Below are 21,246 nucleotides of genomic sequence, written 5' to 3' on the forward strand. Positions count from 1 at the left end.
CTTCCATGTATATCAGTTCGCTGGTAAATTACAATTTGAGTGTGATTATCATGAACACGGCATATTATTTTAGGCCTATTATGTTAACTAAATTTTGTTCACCAGTAAGGGTAACTTATTTACGTAAGGCATAAAAAGTAACTCAATAATACAGGCAATAGCACAAGTACCTACCTATACATGCGATGATTAACAATTACAAAGCTAGACATAGGTACATACTAATGCAACTGTTAATTGAAGTGAAATTCGGTCAAGTGCCAGTCAAACTGCCGTCGCAAGGGGATTCCATTCACTTTGATAACCGCGTTAAAATCTGGACATCGCTCTTGATCTAACCTTACTCCCGTACGGTCTAAGTCCCAGCGTTTTAAGAGGAAATTAATGACGCGATCCCATCCTAAAGTGATTCAAATTGGTACACATTACCCCGTAATGAGGTACTGTGTGTACCTATTATATTTTGAGCAATTTTGTGGGCAACAATTAGAAGGGTTGGGGCGATTTGCGAAATCGTTAATTTTAATCTTGCTAATGAGTGTGGGTAGCGTATGAGTACGAGATTGATGAGCTGGCTATTTCGCGAGCGGCTCACGGAATAGAATCAGGGCAGGTCGCATCAGCAATTTTAATATTGTATGCAAAGAGTGGAGACATGTACCTACATTTTATAGAAAGCACAGACTAGGCGTGATATCAGAGATGCATGGCAATAGCCAAATCTAATATAAAGTCAAAGTGGGGAATTGTAAAGGGAGTGCTGGTCGGCATATATATATAAAATGTGTGGTTGGGAAGCATCGGCGTATATCTCAGGACGGGCTTAAAGGCACTAAAAAAGCGGCCAAGTGCGAGTCGGACTCGCCTAGAAGGGTTCCTCAGCAGCAAGTAACATAATAAAATTGCGGTTTACGATTTATGACGTATTAAAAAAAACTACTTACTAGATCTCGTTCAAACCAATTTCTGCTGGAAGTTTGCATAATTATAAGCTACAATGGACATTTATTACAAGAACGTGAGTCGTGACATAGTAAAATTTTTAGGAATACATTTAGATAATAAGCTAAACTGGAATGGACATATTGAGACTGTATGCGCAAGACTGAATAGATTTGTTTTTGTCCTTAATAGATTGCGTAGAACATCTGATCACAGAACTGCCATGGCTGCCTATTACGGACATGTCGAATCAATTCTCAGATATGGACTCACGGTCTGGGGTAATGGGATAGATATTATAAGAGTACTGCGATCCCAAAAAAAATGTATTCGTGCAATCTGTGGTATTAGCCCTCTCGAGTCATGTAGGCCGATGTTTCTCAAGCTTAAAGTCCTGCCATTTCCTTGCCTGTATGTTTTTGAAGTAGTCAAATTTGTTAAACAACACCCTGAATTATTTATTACAGCTAGTGACATATACCCTAGAAATACTAGAAATGGTGAACGACTTGTAGTTGGAATGCAAAAAAAACTGCTATTTTTAACAAAAACTGCCCTGCTATGTGTGTAGAAATATTTAATAAGTTGCCATCTGACATTAAATGCTTGCCAATGAATAAATTTAAGAAAACCCTACATGAGTGGCTGTTAAATAAAATGTTTTATTCACTTCACGATTATTTCAATGATATATTGTAGTACATAATGTATATAATGTAATAAATACTTAGCTTAAGAAATAAAACAAATATTTGCATGCTGTTTGTGGACGGTTGAATTAGGAGGAACTTTATGTATATATAACAACTGTAATCTGACCCTATTCACGCAAATAAATAATTTATGATTTATGATTTATGGTAATGTACATCATATATTTGTTTTAGATTTATCATTCTCAGGAGTTCATTCATTACCAGGGTTTCAGAGAATTCAACATACCCATGGCCCTATGCTTCATCGATTAATTGCATAGACTGGCAGAAGATGTTTGAAGTCCTAAAGGAAATGGGTATTCCTGAACATCTGTCTTTTTTGGTGCAAAACCTATACCTCGACGGCAAATCTCGTGTCAGGCTGGAAGACATGGAGTCCAAGCCCTTTAAATCCGGGCGAGGCGTTAGACAGGGTTGCATACTATCCCCGCAATTATTTAACTTGGTCGGCGAACACATAATGCGTAGAGTGCTGGAAAGCTGGCAGGGTGGTATCCGTGTTGGTGGTCACCTAATCAGTAACTTGCGATTCGCCGATGACACGACCATAATAGGCGCCAATGAGACAGAACTCGCCACATTTCTGAACAGGGTTGAATTATTCAGTGCGCAATAAGGCCTCCATATCAACCGGAAGAAGACAAAGCTGATGTTCATCGATAGAGCTGGGCAGATGCAAAGGACGGGGGAACTGCGTGACCTGGACTTGGTGGAAGACTTGGTCTACTTGGGCTCGCAGATATCCAGTAACGGAGATTGCATGAAGGAGATCATAAGAAGGTCACAAATCGCAAAAGCAGCAGTGAAGCGCTTGGAGAAGATTTGGAGAAACAGGAACATATACCGCCACACGAAAGTCCGACTTATGCGCACCCTTATCTTCTCCATATTCCTCTACGCCTTTGAGACATGGATTTGGATATGGAAGCCACGTGTGAGAGCAAAAATAGACGCATTCGAGATGTGGTGCTGGCGCAAAATGTTGGGCATATCCTGGACGCAACGCCGCACCAACGCGTCTATTCTCGAAGAGCTACATATTACCACCCGGCTTTCAAGTACATGCTTCCAGAGAATGTTGACCTACTTTGGCCACGTGGCCCGCCAAGACCCGTCCAGTTTTGAAAAGCTTGTTCTGGTTGGGTGCGTCGAAGGGAGAAGAAGTAGAGGCAGGGCTCTAACTCGGTGGTCTGATGCCATACGCGACGCTACGGGCGTCAACATCCAGGGGGCAATACAGCTGGCCCAATACAGGGGGGTTTGGAGAGCGGTGGTGAAGAACTGCACTCGTGATGGTCACGACCCTCAGCCTTGAGGAACCGACAAAGAAGAAGAAGAAGATTGGAAAGTACTTTAAAAAGCGATAAGCGAGGTGAATAGGGGCGGCAAATCTGCGTAGCCTACGGGCACCAAATGTCTAAATCCGGCACTGAATACCGCCATAAAAATGCCGCCAGCATCCTTGGTACAATGCCTCGTCAAGGGCCTATTTTAGATTTAAGCTAGTTATTAATTTCATTTAATAGTTACAAAACTTACAAATACTAGGTAGTAGTTCGAAAATGTTTTGAAACAAGCTATCAAAAGCACCAATTTTACTAAATCAACTAAAAATAATTGCAGAGTTGCCTTCAAATATATTCGATCATTTTAACATCCAGTCACTACTCTAACTACTTGATTGGATGCGGGCTTCCTATAGACCCAACTGATTATTCATTTTCAGTGCTGCTTAAATATAAACCTTAAACCAAGAGTGTTCGGTCGAAATTTCCATTATCTTTCCTTTTGGAGTTGTGTCGTTTTGGGATCAACTTTCGTTAGTAAATTAGATCGTTCATGACATGCAGTGGTAGGTACTATTCCGCTGGTATACTAGTAAAATTTTCAGCTTATCCAATATACTTTGACCTGTAGATCCTTAACAGCTATATGTAATCGAAGGTCAAAGTATATTGGTTTTTCGTGATTATCTACTATTGATAGAAGCCCTATCGTTCTAATAGGCTTGTTTGGCTAAGTATCTGGATAATGATGTTGAATTGATTTGATGCCCATAAATCATATAATTTATACATATCAATTGACTTTGATATGCAAAAATACTGGTTCTGTAATTTTATAGAGATTCATCACGGGAGTACCTACCAAAACACTACTACTAGGTACTTTACATTACTACTTTTTTACCGAGAAAAATTTGAGCATATCACTGAGCACTATTGTAATGATTACATGAGACTAGAAGAGGTTCAATATAGAGCATCAAACCCAATATCATAAGTTACAATATTGACTTATTGTGATGTTGACATATTATTGTCAAATAACGTCGTTTCTCCCGAGCAAACCGAGATGCAATTCATTGGGCCAACATCATAAACAAGTCTGCAAAAAATCAGAACGACCGTATTTGACGCAAACGTTTACCCCCTTATTCATAAACGTTTAGTAAAGTTGACAAGCCGATGCCTATAATAATCGTTTGTCCCTTTCCGACGTATTGGTATGATGGAAAGGGACAAACGATTATTATCGGCTTGTCAACTTTAGTAAACGTTTATGAATAAGGGGGTTAATGTATAAAATTACTGTATTATCTCTTTCCGTTACATTTTCAATCGGCAAGTAAAAGTTTTGAACCCCTGAAATTTTGTTTAAATTCTGTCTCCTTTGGCCCTATTTTAGGCCTAATATACAACAGTATCTACAGCCCAATCCCCGCTATCGATCATTCTATTCAGATAAGCAGCTCGCAAAAACTTGATTAATGTTCCAACAATTTGTCCAGTGAAAACGATAGCGTGACCTTCTTGGATAGGTATCGGTTTCGGGAAGATCTATCTATAAAACAGAAGTGACAATTACTGGCAGACAAGCGAAACAATTGAAAGGGAACAGTATCAACTATCAAGATCAGTTTACAGGGTGTTTCATTCAAATGAAACAGTCTGCAGCAGAAGTTGCTAAGCAGGCGAGGTGTTCAAAATTAGCTTGTCACGCTCTTATTCTCTTAGCAATAAAGTCGCGTCAAGATCATTTTGAACACCTAGCCCGCTTAGCAACTTCTGCTGCTGACTGAACAAGAAAATTTTGAAACTATAATAGACAGGTGCGGAATTTTGTTTGTCGGAGTTGTGAGATCGATTTTAGAAATAATTAAGTTTGTTTGCGTATTTTCGTGGTAGTTGCCGTTTTTGGTACACAGATGGTGAACGTTAATATTTTCCAATGATCGTATTAGATATATTTCATAAATTATATACCTACATTGACAAATTACCCCACATGGCGCGAGAGATGCGCTGCGAGCAATACAAACTACAAGTAATTTTATAAATATAAAATGTAACATCTGCCTCGCCTTTTCTAAAAGCTCTATAATATTCCGTGTAGTTTCCTTTCCTTGCTTTTTATCTATCTCAACGTTTCCATCAGTATTTGAAAACAGTTCGCACGTGTTCCCGACATTAGATGCGAGATACGCGGAATCTTCCCTGATGGCTAACATTAACAAGCCGCCATGTCGGCCATTTTTCTCTCAAACCACTGCGGCATTCGAACTTTAAAAATGTGGTTTTGATTTGATATTGCATTTGTAAGTTTGGAATCTTGGGGATGTAGAAAAATTAGACCGCGACAGATACTTTAGAACTTTAAAGATATATAGGTACTTATTTCGTATCATTCACGATAACGCGCAGATTTGTCAAACCTTTTCGACGCCGTGTCAAACACAAAAGCTGTCACTCGGACGCCACGTCACCGAAGTGTCAAAACTGAAATTGAACTTTATGCATAATGCAAGTAGGTCTATGCTGCTCTGTGGTCTGTGACCGATTAATCCGTCTTAGGCGTTGGACCTGCGGTGCGGATATTTCGGTCATTGGCGTAGGTACCAAAAGGTTAATAACATGACAATACGAGTCAATAAGGCACGCGTCTTCGTGAATGACACGATCTATATTTTTATTCGGAAAAGTTACCGAGGATGGGAGATACCTACTTTTGGCACATTGTTTCATACACTTATATAGGTACTGCTGCTGACTGTACCATGGGATCACTTACCCTAACAAACCGAGAATAATATCAAATCAATATCAAATTAGGAACAGATTTTTTGTTGTAATTCCGCTACCGGATCCGAAATGCTGTTATTGTAGTTGACCAAGCACTCGTCTCATACAAACCAGTTACATGTATGGCCTCGATTTCTATAAAAATGCTGTTATATCACAGATCACACTCGTGCTGTTCCTTGATGCTAGTAAGGAAAGCGAGTAGTAGCGTTATAAAATATAGCTTCCTTGTAAAAATCTCGTCAGTGTGCGTTGGAACAAATAGACTTGAAATCAATCACATAAAGTGGAATCCAGTAAAATTGAAATGGCAAAAAAAGTAAATAGGTAGGGTATGACGTGTGTAGTGAGATTTATTAATTCAGTTATCTTAGTAGAGAATTAAGTGCCGAGATAGATGCGACAGAGACTAATGAGCTCTCTCAGAGCACTATGTGCCTACTTTGTACATAATATATCATTCTGTGCATTTATTTATTTAAGTACCACGTATGAAGCCTGAATAGTCGAAAATATACATGCTGAGATGAAAAGCGCCTATTGTGTGAAAATCACTATGACATAAATTACAAAGAATGTGCCGCTTTGGTATTTTAACTAGAGATGCAACGGATAGTTGTTTGGCCGGATACCGGAAATTCGGCCAGCGGAACCATACCTATATTTCGGTTGTTCAGGTGCGCATTTTGCAGGTTTGACCTGTTTCCTAGTAAACGTTCGCGCGGACTCATTTCTAGGTTCGAAATGAGTGCGCGTGCAAGTCAGTGGAATGTTTACATTGTTTTAAAATAATAAACTAGTACGATTATGACCGTGTCTGTTTCTTAAATCCAATTTGTTTACTCCGAAATCAAGCACAGTTACTATCCGCTATCCGGCCGGATAGTAGCTCACTATCCGGTAGCCGGCCGGATAGTAAAATAATGGCCGGATAGGTCGGATACCGGATAGTAACCGGATATCCGGTGCATCTCAAATTTTAACCCAAGAATTGGCGTAGGCACTAGTTTTTGCAAAAGTGACTGCTATCTGGTCTTCCAACCCAGAGGACAAACTAAGCATTATTATTTAACCGAATTATTAAATATTAAATAATACTTCGTACAAACAACAGCACCCTTAACTGTCCATCGGTGGACCTAATTACAAAAGGCATAAGGTCCATCGATGGACAGTTAACAGATAAAGTTATTAATAGGTAAGTACGAGCCGGGGTTCGAACCCGCTATCTTATACCGTACCTTCCATTTGAAGGGATATCAAACCCGATACTATTGGCAGATATCTCCGTCCCTGGATTAACCATTTTCCCAATTAAACCGTAAATTTGTAAACACGAAACTGCGAATTACACTTGTAAACTTTAATATAAGGAGAGTAAGGTCTAAAATCGAACGACGTCTGTATTTGCCGTCGGATCGAACCCTTTTAACCCGTTTAAATGGAAAGCTTATTACATTACAACGTAGCTCCTCAATAATACATACCTAGTGTTTTCTATTTTACAATAACAGCGCCGCTAGATTACAACCTCTCATCTGTTCTCCATCTCAGGTCTCAGCAGATGTGGCTCATTACGTGATTTGATCGCGTCGCTACAAGTACATGCGGCCCGCACCAATTTTGGTGTCTAGCCACAGTAGTTTGCCACGCACCGCTACGGAACGGACGCCTGCTCGCGCTTGCGCCACCTTGCGGTCATATCTGTCGTACTCGTAACAGACGCGTTTTGTTAGAGTGAACCTTACCTAGTATTTTTATTTATTATGTGGTACAGTCAGCAGCAGAAGTTGCTAAGCGGGTGAGGTGTTCAAAATTACCTTGACACGCTCTTATTCTCTTAACAATAAAGTCGCGTCAACATCATTCTGAACACCTCGTCCGCTTAGCAACTTCTGCTGCTGACTGTATCAGTGTTACGGCAGTCATACAGCGTCACCTACCTACTACGCATGACAAATTGGGTGACTATAATATTTTGCTAATTACGTATTTTTTAGTAATAGGGTATTTAGGTGAGGGTATTTTTAATGAAACCACTTTGATTTATTCTAATTCACTTTATTTAAGTAAAATCTCGATTTTTTTACCGATAATCTTTCAATGAAATTATTATGCATTTCATATTATTATGGGTACCTATTTCGTCATTCGCAGCTCAAAAAATCGATATAAAATCGCTGATCAAAAAGGTTAGTGTCAGAAGGCCTTAAACACAAAAACTAAATATTTAACTCATAGTAATACTAAGCACTAAACACTTACAGTTTTGTAAATACATAATATTGTAAAATGTATCGACTTGTATTAAATAAATTTTCCCTTAACTAAACACTTAGGTAAGGATATAAGAAGTTCAAACGAGCTCTAACCAACTTATAATCAATATGTTATTAATAATTATAGGTATGTACTTACCTATAGTAATTACCTAGATCAAAACTAAAGACTAATTTCAAGCATCCATCATTCCACACAAATTATAAACTAAGTAAAACAATAGTGTAGGTACTAATTTTATGATACTGACAACATATGTACCTACCTATTAACAATATAAGTGTCTTGGCAGGAGCTGTAAACTTATACTTAGTGTTTGCCTGAATAAAGAATACCTAATAGCACTAAACACATTTATGCAAAACTTATATATCATGTATATTATGTAATTTATGTACCTATATTATATAGTCGAACCACTGACGAACTTAGGAAAAAAATATTGTAGTGTGTAAAACGTACCTACTATATGTATTATTGTGGGTAATCTACTTAATTTCGAATCTTATAACTCAGATAGTTATACCAATCTAATAGAAACACAATACACTTTCGACTTTATATCTATTCATTAAAGGTTCAAAGTAATAAACTCAGCTTTCCACCATGGTTGATAAAGTCAAAAACATCTGCATCTGAAAATTATTTGTTAAGTTACAATCGATGATGATTGTAATGTGAATCAAATAAAAAAAAACCTAAGATAACCAGGTCCATAGATTGGATACTGTATAAAATTAACATTATTGAAAACATTTTCAAGTATAACTTAAAACTAAATAAAAACTAATAACGCATATGTTAAATCAAGGTTTAAAAAAATCTCAATGTACCATGTCAGGTATCATCATCACCATAAACTCTTAATTTTAGAAGAGATATCTTAAAATATTATTAATTGGTATTTTAACCATATGCTAACCTTAATGCAACTTAAAAACTTATTCACTCATAAGTATCAAATCAACCAATGTAATTTACTTATTACATTAAAATAAATTATTAAAAAGACTGTATTAATTAGCAACAAAAATTCTACATCAAAACATCTGTAAGTATATGTATAAGTAATCTTATCTTATCAAGATTAAATCCTGCCAATATCCCAATTAAAAAAATATCAACCTATTTACACTGACAATTCGCCGAAAATTTATAATGTGTCGACTCAGTACCTAATTCACCCAGACCCTCAAAACAACTAACACAGGACTCAGAAAATTACTGTGCACTTAGTTTTTTTATTAAAAATAATATCAACTAAGTGCAAACTTAATACAAGTTATCACTGACTGTACTTTAATTGATTTAACTACTTTATACGCAATTTGGGTTGCCATATTATAAATAAATACAATTGATAAAACCCTCGAACGTCATCCTAAAAATTCAGACATTTCCTGGATGGTAATTTTTTCAAAAATACACCACTCTCCTATTAGACAGTTTAATTAATTAGATATCCATATATTGAAGTTGTTTATTAAGCTTTCTTTTTGCCAATAAAACTTTTAGGCATATTTACGAAGCTAATAAAACGGGGCCTGCTGGTAGTTGTCACGTGGGCCCTTAACTTGCCACCATGTGCTATAGCTACTCGTATTATAGTTCGTTTTTTTTAGCATTAGAAAGAACTTCGCAGAAGTAAGCTTGTGGTTCCAAATCCGGCACTTTTAGCGGTAATAATTTGAAGTAAATTATATGTATTGACCGTGCTACATTAGATAATTCAATAATTATTAACAATTAAAGAGCCTGATAAAAACTGTACGCTTACTTCTGTGGAGTTCTTTCTAATGCTAAAAAAAACGAACTATAATTACAGTAAAACCTTCCCTATCTAGTGGTTGAGATTTCAAACAAAAGCTTCGGACCACAATCCTGACTAAGGACCAAAAATCCTACATGAATGTCAGGGGAAATCCTGAAATCTACGTATGCTAACCTTAAACTTGATTAAACTGGGGTATTTTATCACCTATTTCCGATGGCCAGTTTCCGTCTCCATCATCAATCAGCTCTGTATTGCATTGTCACAGCTTTATCGAACGTTCTGAAGCAGTTCTAATCTATATTAACTCACATTTATAAACGGGTCTATCGCGAATTTATTTTATTACATTTATTTACCGACGTTTCGACACAGGTCGCGGCTAATTTTAGCTAGGTCGGTAAATAATGGTAATAAAATAAATTCGCGATACACTCGTCTATAAATGTGAGTTAATATGAGTTCTAATCTAGCCTCCAAGTTTTATCCCACACATACATATATAACAAAATGATACGAGTAAAATAAAAGCTTGTAATGACGTATGGATCTAAACCGGACCGCCGCTGCGATGACTATTTTTACGTGTTTATATGGCAGCCGTTCCTCAAGCCACCAATGGACCAGCAGCTGACGTCCACGAAGGTTCATGTCAAAACTCATCGTTCTTAACCACTTCTGATAATTTTAACAACTCTGTTTCTGGTCCGCGGTCTTAAAAACAAAAGTGTACGAAAAAATACAAAATAATTTATCTGTCTGTGCCACTCCTAATAAATAGATTTAAATATAAATATGGAATATAATCACATTCACACACATTTTTTTTGTTTTAGTTATGTCTCTCATTCTTTTTCGTACTAACACTAGTAATAAGATTATAATGTTTACTAACCATGTATCGACTTTCAGTCTGAATTAAATATATTTTTAATATTTATTTATAAATCGATCTATCCCTAAACTGAGCACAGATTGTTCTGTGCATATTATGCTTACATTTGGTAGGTATTAAACGACGCTACACAATACACTTACTTAAATACCCATAACACAATACCGATTACCTGCTTACCGGATTTGGAGCCCAAGACCTCCGGCGTCCTGCCGTTAAAAGATAGATTCCTACTTATTTGAAGTTGTGTAGTATCGATCCAAAAACTTACGGCGAATTGTCAGTGTCCTACTTTGAAATTAGTTTGTTTTTTAGAGGTATAAGACGAAAACGTTACGTCAACAACATACTTACATTTTTTAGATGAATCTGACATCGATAAGGTTTCCTTCCAATCGCGATTGGTCGAATTGCTCTGTGATAATATGTTAAGGAATTTAATAATATACGTTTAAACCTTTTTTTTCTACTTACATAACCACCTAAAGTCCTACTTTCTTATTAACCCTTTAACGACGTCAACTCACACGCGCAGCTACAGCCCAATACCTATCAAGTTATTAACGATAATGCACCGCACACGATAGGCGTGGCGTTCAAAGGGTTAAGTTTGGTGAAATTTAAAATATGTCATGTCAGTCAAAAAATTTGGCTGTCCCATAGAAATCAGCGGTATCACATCAGCCGGTAGGTATACTTATTAGGCTGGCGGGATGACCCAAAATGAGTCTTGTCCTCCTACATAAAAGCACGCCACTTTGGCCGGTCTAGCTTTCGTCGACGCCGTGCTCACGGAGATCTGCCTCCACTAGTCGGTATGTATGAAACAGCCAAATTATGATTCTCGATTTCGGCTTTGGTCTCATAGTAAAAGTTGTTCAGTACCTATGACCTATAAACAAGGCTCGGAACCGGTTTTTCCTTCATACAAAAAATACCGGTATTATTATGTTCTTTTTCGTTCTTTGGTTTATTTAATTTTCAATTGAACAATTTAATAATACGAAGTTGTTACCTAAATACATGAATATGATTCAATCCTACGTATAGAGCATAAAATTATTTAAAAAATTGGGCCATATCGGGTTTTCTAAACAAAACCGGTTCCGGGCCCTGCCTATAAAGTCACTATGCAGAGTATGGATTAAAATTTCCACTGTATATATATTTTTTTTTATAAAGGATACGTCGACACCTCTCCGCGTGCTCCCTGTGAGCGAACATTGCGACCACGCAGCCGGGCGTCGTGAACTGTATGGACAACAGCTGACCGACTTGAGACAGCTTCTCACTTAGCAGCGCGAACGTGGTCGACGGGGGCAACTGAAGCAAAACAAGTAAATCTCAGCAAAAAATACTCTTATATTGCTGACTGTCCCATCGCCGACACTGTTCACTGACAGTTCGTAAACCTTATTACAAAAGGAATACAGTTCACCGATCGTTCACTCGACAGTTAAGAGCATACGTCGGACTATAGGGGGCAGTTTGAGGGCAAGGTAAGGTTTACAAAAAAATCTTAACTTACGAGTATCATAATGTACCTAGTATTTGTAACATAGCCGTGTTCATTGAACTTGACATGCCCAGTTAACTCATTTGTTTTGTTCCTTTCTCACAGCTGCAATTGTCTGAGTGACGGATAAAGCCAAACGAACTTTTTCGCCATTTTGACTTATGTGTAGTCCAAGTACGTTTATAAATAACGCAGTTAGTTGCTATGATATTTGGAATTTCACATTATAAATACTAGGTACCAAATACTAAGTACAAATACTCGAAAGTGAATTGATTGATTTGCCAACCTTACCTATCATTCTGACATGCCACGAAAATGCCCGCTGGAGTCCGACGTATGGTTAAGAGTGTTGCTGTTTGTACTTGCTCTTCTGTTTATGGTAGATTTCTTGAGACTTTTCTGGCCTGAAGTCTAAACTTAATGTGATGAGTGTTTTTCTATCGAGAAGTTCCGACTGCATCATCAGATCAGCTCGTCAGAATATAAATGCATTATCATTAGAATTACTTTTTTTTTAGATTACTATCTTATTACTTTAGGTTTATGGTTATTTTAGATTTGAATAAAATTCATACAATAACAGTTTTAAATGATTCACGGTTAGTTTCACTAGACTTATATCGACCGAAATATGAACCGTGATTACCTTTTGTATTGTTTTGGGCTCCCGATATTTCGACGTAGTTACATGCATCTTGTTGACGGGTTCATATAAGTCTAGCAAATTCATAAATGCAAAGCGAAGCTAGGTAAATGTCTAATACTTACGTTACTAAACTGCAATTTCGCTTCTGATCCTGTTGATGGTCCATTAGAACCCATCGGTCCATTCGGTCCAAATGAATTCTGGGTGGGTCCGGGCATGGAGAAATTAGGGCCAATCATGGGACCAGACATTGGACCGGACATTGGACCAGACATTGGTCCAGGCATTGGCCCAGGCATTGGCCCAGGCATGGGCCCAGACATAGGCCCTGGCATTGGGCCAGACATGGGACCAGCCATCGGGCCAGACATGGGCCCCATCATTGGACCCATCGGACCAGGCATCGGACCAGACATGGGGCCCGACATTGGGCCAGACATTGGACCTATCGGGCCCGGCATTCCCGCATTAAACATGGGACCCTGTGGACGCACCGGCCCCGACATAGGTCCCCGAGGCCCCGGCTTATTCTGTCCGCCTTTAAAAGAAGTTGTCCCTGGAGCAGGAGGCTGTGCAGGTTTTGACCAAGGTTTAACAGGCGTAAATTTCGGAGGCGTAGGTTTAGGAGCAGGTGGTCTAACAGCATTTGTCGATCGATTCGTGATCGTAGAAATTTGCTGCGATTTCTTAGCGTTTTCTGTCGGTTTTTTAGTAGTTTTAGCGTCTGGACTTGGTGACCTTGAACCGCTTTCACTGGAGCTTACAGGACTGGGCTGGGTATTCCTTTTCTTTTCTAAAGACGAAAACGGTTTATCCTTTTTACTAGTTTGAGAATCAGGTGTGGACGGTTTCGTGTCAATTTCTTTCAGACTCTCAACTATAGAATTAACGTTTTGGTTGCCTTGTATTGATTTCAGTACCGTCATTATATCATCTACTTTCATTCCTTGAGCGACCAAAGAAACCAGTGTTTCTAAAGCTTCTTTCGCTTTTCTCTTATCATCTTCAATCTTTGAATAAGTGCCTTCATCATGAAGGCATTGTTCTTTGGGGGTTCTAAATAAGCTGCTATTTAATTCAGTGTCTTGGTCCTTGACAAATCTTTCGTAATGTCTGACGATGTCTCTTAACGGTGTCCCGTTTTTAGCCAAACCTGGTCCGATGCTGTTGAGGCCTTTTGGTAAGATGCCGTTGCAACTAGTTTTTATTATTCGGACTATTAGAGGGACACCATGGAATTTTTGATTATTTAACATGGAAACAGCCTGAAACCAAAAATATAATAAATTAATAATAGTGCCTTTGAAATATAGTAAAGCTTGAGTTATTTACGAGTAGGACAATGAACATAACGAAGCAGATATTTTCTTACTCAGCAACCCTAATAACTTCGAAATCGCCTGCCTTAATGACTTTTACAAAAAAGTCACGGCCGCATTCCAGAAAATCTCAGTCAGTAGACACCTTGAACTTTTCTGGCTCCATCTTGAAGTACATGTCCGCCATCTTGAATTATCGCGATTGACAATTAGATTAAATTCGAACGGTTCGGTCTGATACAGTGAACGCATATATTTAGTATGGAAACCGCCTTTAGGAACATTACCGTTCAAATTCTCGGGCCAAATTAGCACACACACACAATTACGCCTACATTCAAATAGGACGACGCGTTTACAGAGCCTGTAATCAAAGCTGGTAAACAAAATAAGAGTCATCTTTATTACTCTAATGGTACATAGCTAAGTGTAGATGAAATGCATATAATGTCAATAACTACCAATCAGCGACATTAATCCGCTAATAACCTTCTTGCTGTACGTACTGGCCGCTTAGAGTTCGCGGTTCATATTTGATTAGAATATGACTTGGACAGGGATAGGTTTATGCCATACAGTGAAGAACCAGTCAAATAATTCACGTATAATAATTTAATGCAGATTAAAAGATAACTAGTTAAAATGTTGTTATGACATGACAGACTAACTCAACATAAGTAAATATATATCATTGTTGTATAAATGTATTCCGCTATAATAAGTATTTTGTATATTTTATTATCTATCTGTATGGCAGTGCGAAGTCACGTTCAGGTATAGTCTGTCCGTTTTTCTAAGATCAAGTACGCCACAGTAAATGTATGGCGAACTTGATCTTAGAAATCGGACTGGCTATACAGTCTGCAAAATTTACATGGGTACAAGAATCGGGTCAAAAATATTTGAACAGGCGGAGTCACAATAAATCCCCACTTTCAGTTCAGAATATTTTATATGTATATAGCCGGTCAAGCAAGTTTGTCAGTAGAAAAAGGTGCAAAATGAAAATTTTGTATGGGACCACAGCCGTTCGCGCGCTTACATTTTCTAAATTTGCCGCTCTTTTCTGTGTGCATTTGTTAAATTAATTCAGTGAAAGCATGATAGGAAAAATGTTTCTACATATAGGAGACCGGGTATGATTATCTCACGGGTTATATCTCATGAATAGAACATATTCTAGATGGTTTACTAACGAATGGCCCAAAAACGTTTCCCAAAGTATCACATCCCAAACTATGTTTCCCAAAAACATTCCTCAAAAATATGTAGTAAATGATCACTAAAATTAAAACTCCATTTTAATATAAAATGATAACCAAATTTGTTACATCTTGCTATTCTATTAAAGCAAATAACACCAAAGTAATAATTGTAACCCAAAAATTGTAAATAACTACCAATTTTTAAACCACATTTTAGTCTAAAATGACATGCAATTTTTTTTACATCTCGTTATTCTATTAAATTAATTAATCCACTTCGATGACCTTTTTCTAGTACACAGTATTTCGTTTCTGTATGGACGGCAGTTCTAACCTAAAACACTTTTCTAATAGCATTTCGATTCTGTGAGGGTCACAGTTCTAACCTAACCTAACCCACTTTTCTGATAGTGGTTCCGTTTTGTGAGGATCGCAGTTCAAACCTAACCCAACCCACCCAAATTACGTAGAATTTAACGTACCTATATTAACATAACAAAAATTACTTTAAATACTTGCTTATTTGTCAAATTTGCGAAGTGACAATTTTGACCAAACATCTTTTTGGAATATAATCATCAACTGAAAAATAATAAATAATTATAATTATAATTTAATTTGTTCAAATACTTCATTGTAATATAATCATCATTCTCTTGCCCTTGTTCCATTCACTTGGGGTCGGCGCAGAATGTCTTTTTGGAATATAATATTAGACAATAAAAAACGTTTGCTAAATAAGTTTTTGTCCTAATAACATTTGACAAAGTAAAATCATGCCAAATGATAATTTGACCAAATAAATTATATGCGAAGTGTAACTTTGCTAAAGGTGTCTTTGGGAACTGAAACTATTGCGATAAGTTTGTTGGGAAGTGAAATTTGGCGAAATGTATTTGGCCCAAACGAAAGTACACCATTCTAGATATCTTGCCAGGCATCCACTCAATTTCATGTCTCTCTAATTGGACGCTTTTTTCCATAGTTCTCTGCGAATAGCATCTTGTGGGAATCTGAATGGAAAGTAATGTAAAATGGCAATACCAAATTTGATTATTAATTTGAAATAACTAGGTAGTTTTTTTATAGCTCCATCTCATGAAATAAAAAAGGAAAATACAAATCTGTAAGAAGGAATTTATTTATAATTATATAGAAAATACCTAAACCAAACACAAGTTAATAAAATAGTCTACTTCATTTGGCATAACACCATCCCTATTATCCTCGCAATTTAAAAAGTCGTATATTGTTATGAAAGTCGTATGCAGTTGTTACGTTTTAGCTTAGCACGGTAGTATTGAAAACAAATCGTCATGTTTTTTCCAAATTTTACTGGAGTTATCTGTTTACTACAAGTGAAAAGTGATTCCATTGTCCTTGGTATGAACTAAAATAACTTCTGCACCACTTCACGACACATGAATATATTTTTATTACAAAAACGTTGTTTTTATAAATCAATTTAGCCATTTGTCACTGACTGTCATCTCGGTCGCGTACTGAGATTGCCAATCGAGCAGTTTGTAAGTACCGCCTATCGCGGGGTAGTTTGCGTTGGGTCATAATTGAGCGGACAGAATACTTCCATGTATATCATTTCGCTGGTCTGATAACTTTCGTCATTCAATTCATACCAACGCTGTTGGCTACAATGTTTGTTATGTTTGTCCATTAATCGGACCGTAAACTTGTTTGATACTATAGCAATAAAAAAATACCTGTAAGGCTTCGAGCGGGTGCCGGTACATGACTCGAGCATACGAATTGGGGCTAGCAAAGGTAACCACGCACACTACTACCTCGCCAGCCAGAGTCAAAACCTCCTTTAGGTCTTCTTTGGAGCACCGGAACTGAAACAAATGGAATGTGCACGCATTAATGACAAAAAACCGGCCAAGTGCGAGTTGGACTCGCGTTCCAAGGGTTCCGTATATTACACAATTTTTAACAATGTATTTTTTATGTGAAACATGAGTGAAATCTCTTTAAAAAATCCGTAGGGGTCGTATCAAAAACTGTAATTAAGTCCGACTCACGCTTGACTGTACATTTCTAATAGGTTTTCCTGTCATCTATAGGTATAGACTTATTTTATGTATTTTTTTCTAAATTTTAGACCTAGTAGTTTCGGAGATATAGGGGGGGGAATGGTCATTTTTTGCCTGTTTTCTTGAATAACTTCTAAACTGTTTATCCGAAAATTATAAAAAAAAATATATTTAAGATCCTTACAATAAGCTCTTTCATTTGATATGTAACATGATATAGTTTGAAAATTTTAATTTTTTCATTTTTTCATTTACCCCCCAAAAGTGGCCCCCATGTTTAAAATTCATTTGTTTACGTTACATGTCCGTATTTGGGTCACAAACTTACATATGTGTACCAAATTTCAACTTGATTGGTCCAGTAGTTCCAGAGAAAATCGGCTGTGATAGACGGACAGACAGACAGACAGACGCACGAGTGATCCTATAAGGGTTCCGTTTTTTCCTTTTGAGGTACGGAACCCTAAAAAAATATTTGCTAAATTTCATGCCGTGTCCGGTCATAAGTCATAAATGTCATAATGAACAATTTTGAGTAATAGTAATGTACCACAAAGATGCAAAATTTCGAAAAAGAAAAAGCCTAAAATATAGGTAACTAACAAAGGTACTTACATTTTTTACCAAAACCCAATTTTGAAGTGAGCCCTCTATACCTAAAGAAGCTAAGTACTGGGGCCTAACCCCATAATAGCCTTTGGGGTCCGGCCTCCAGACATCCATATCAAGACCCCATGGTTTTTCATCTGCTTCTTTTTTCCTGTACAAAATTGTATTTATTTAAGTATACAAAAAGTTGCTGACAATTAAAAAGTTACGATCAAAATAATTATCAGTCTTCAAAAATTTTATATTAAAAGAATAAATGTAAAAATTTACGGGTCCGGTATAAGGGAAGGAATGGAAAGATTCGCGAGTTTCTGGTAGGCTTCCGTAGCTCAATTGGTAAGAGCTAACGCACGGATTGCGGATCGCTCGCAGATGTACAGTCAAGGAATTTAAATTCCGACCCATTTCGTACTTTGTCACAGTGACAACCGTATGAGGTCTCTAGCGGCTTTCATATTGATTGTCACTGTGACAAAGTACGAAATGGGTCGGAATTTAAATTCCTTGACTGTATATGCTTGTTTAAAAATTGGATCAGTCTTCAGAGTGAAATACAAAAAAAATTCAAAGTAAAACTGGGGGAGTAAAATAAGTAAAACGGCTATCGTGCGCGGCGCGTCAATGTGAACCTTGTGAGAATGCACGAAGGTTGATATTGGGCTGTTAATGACGGTGGGTGATGTTTATCAGTAGCATGATTTCCACTGGCTGCCTGATGTTGCACAGCACAGCAAATCTGTACCTAATCCAAAAAAATATATATTGTACAGCGGGACAATTTCAAATAATCGAAATATCTGCCATGTCTTACATTATTACCCAGAGTGACATATATGTCCAGATAGCAAAAAAGATGTGTTGTGTGAGACTAGTTAATAATGTAAAACTTGGAAGATATTTTAATTAGGTGAAATTACACCACAGTCAAAATTGGCCCGCTGCATCTTACCTCTTTTTTTGAATGTTAGTAAAAAATTAAACTAACCTTTTAGCTTGTGGTTCCTCATTTTCTTCCAGATCTGAGTCATAAACTAAATAAAAATCACAAGTATCAGTATAAATAAGAACATGTGAACATATACAAAACAAAGTTTTGTACGGAACGCTAAAAATATCTGAGATAAGATGGATAACACAATAAATAAATATATACCAGTTTGAATAAACTAAACAAAGTAGGGTAGAGTAATTTTAATAATCACTTTGGGAACACGTATGCTACTGCGACGCTTAGTTCAGTAGATATAATTTGTCAAAGGACTGTCTCATTTCAAACATAGACAGAGAGAATCATACTATCTTTGTCTTACACTAGTACTAGCATCGAACAGAAAAGGATGAGTATAGTTTTTTTTGTTCTTATTTACTGACAATTTAGTTTGACCAACTATACTTCGTTTTTTTTAGCATTAGAAATTAGGTAAACAATCTTGATGTGTCTTTTAATTGAAAAACACATTTTAAAAATAAGTTACGGCAAATATGTAACAATTATGAATATAATACGATCATTTATATACTTCTGCTTTCATAAGTAATAGTTACATATATTTTTATAAAGCATTTTTCAATTAAAAGACATGTCAAGATCGCTTAACTTCTTGCAAGTTCTTTCTAATGCTAAAAAAAACGAACTATATATTAGTTATTTAAAAAATTACCCTATTTAAAAGTTACTCCTATACATGTTAAATAATATGAATATTGAATATTTTTAGCAAGTCTAAACTTAAGGGTTCATCATCATCATCATCATCTCAGCCATAAGACTTAACTTAAGGGTTACCTTGTGCTATTGGTGATTCCACCCGTATTTGGACTTTATCAATAGACTGCGAACCCAGGATCTTCTTGGCTTTCTCTCTTAGAGCTGCACTTCCAAATATTGCCTCGACCACCTTCTTGTCACCATTCTCCGATAAGCTGACTTCACATGGCCCGCACTGTTAAAGAAATTACAAAAAAAACATTCCCTCAACAATTAGTTGAAGAAAATGTAACATAAATATGGATAAGTCTAGCTGCTGGAAAAGTATGGATGGCCTTCACATTTGGGCCTGTTTACACATTGATTAGTGTTTATTGCGAGTTAATACATTACTTGTGTTTAGTGGCAAAGATATTTATAAACTAATCAACATGCAAATATGAAGGCGAATTTGGTACTTACATATTTTCTCAAACTAATAACATTGATAATGGGATTTGATTATAACTAAAACTCACATACAGTCAAATTTGTAGTAGTAAATTGTAATAGGATTATAGCACTTACCTTTTTCACCAAGAAATCAGTCATCCTTACCAAACCATAATTTTCTGGGAAATTTGATACTAGCAGAGGAAGAATTTCGTGCTTTCTCTTTCCCGAATTTAATTTTTCCACCTCTTGATCTTCTGAATCTAAATTGGAGCCCTCTGAATTGATACTATCCCGTTTTTTCTCGGTTTTAATCTTTTTGTCACATTTCGTATTCGATTTTGTGTTAGCATTATGACCATTGTTTTTATTCATGTTTTACAAGTTAATTCTTAGTAAACAGAATTGAGCTTTATAGATTATCAAGAAAATAAGATGTAGTTTTACAAAAAAAAGGATTTCACTTATAAAATTGGCTAAATTCTTAATTCAAGCCCGGTATTATTTTATCCTTTACACGCTACGCCGACATTTGACGTTTTCATTTTGACGTTGAAGTTTTTTTTTAACAATTATGGCCTGGATGCGAGATCTTTAAGCCAATAGACGTTGACGTTTCAGAGGCGTATTTTTATCGCTCTTAATGGCATTCCATACCAAAGAATTCCATACGGGACAATGAAATTGCTAATTAATTTATGATCAAATTGGCAATTTCAGTATCGGTGACGTTTAGAAAGGACACAGAACAATAGTGAGATCGGCGACCTTATTTTATGGCCCGGAAGATTTGAATATTGGCGTCCCCATCACACAATTAAATTGAATTAAATTTTTTATCTATAGTTTTGTAAGTTTTACTATGACAGCGTTTTACACAAAAATAAAACGCTAATTAAATAACTTACCCTATTCGGAACCTAATAATAATATTGAGAGTGGCAACACTGTTGTCGGTCGTATTGTCCTTTTCTAGCATATACGTCCCTCTCTCTCCCACACTCCCACCACAGCAGTTTGCTTTTTGGCGGTTGTCGCAAAAACAAATTTCCAACTCATTGTCTCAAAATT

General features: G+C 36.7%; 1 protein-coding gene across 2 annotated transcripts; it reads right to left on the reverse strand.

The window, feature by feature from the left end:
* Nucleotides 1-7,825: 7,825 nt before the first annotated feature.
* On the reverse strand, nt 7,826-20,713 carry LOC134669628 (WW domain-binding protein 11-like). 2 transcript variants are annotated; one of them, XM_063527287.1, is made up of 9 exons: nt 20,311-20,713; nt 19,822-19,978; nt 19,021-19,066; nt 18,042-18,186; nt 17,097-17,228; nt 12,974-14,116; nt 11,874-12,009; nt 11,041-11,101; nt 7,826-8,655 (listed from the first exon to the last, which is right to left on the reverse strand). In XM_063527287.1, exons 1-8 carry the CDS (start codon nt 20,548-20,550, stop codon nt 11,046-11,048), a joined length of 2,055 nt encoding a protein of 684 aa, XP_063383357.1. In that variant the 5' UTR covers nt 20,551-20,713; the 3' UTR covers nt 7,826-8,655; nt 11,041-11,045. The 2 variants fall into 2 exon arrangements, with proteins under 2 accessions (XP_063383357.1, XP_063383356.1); XM_063527286.1 differs by having other exon boundaries at nt 7,826-11,101.
* Nucleotides 20,714-21,246: the final 533 nt, after the last annotated feature.

The sequence above is a fragment of the Cydia fagiglandana genome, chromosome 12, assembly GCF_963556715.1.
Source record: "Cydia fagiglandana chromosome 12, ilCydFagi1.1, whole genome shotgun sequence".
NCBI lineage: Eukaryota > Metazoa > Arthropoda > Insecta > Lepidoptera > Tortricidae > Cydia > Cydia fagiglandana.

Bases quoted from the DNA above. Each gene is read 5' to 3' on its own strand.
- LOC134669628 (XM_063527287.1), bottom strand. From the start codon at position 20,550: ATGAATAAAAACAATGGTCATAATGCTAACACAAAATCGAATACGAAA. The intron at 12,010-12,973 runs GTAAGTATTAGA...GTTTTGCTTCAG, and splicing joins CGAAATTGCAGTTTAGTAAC to TTGCCCCCGTCGACCACGTT. The intron at 11,102-11,873 runs GTATCCTTTATA...ATATTATCACAG, and splicing joins GCACGCGGAGAGGTGTCGAC to AGCAATTCGACCAATCGCGA.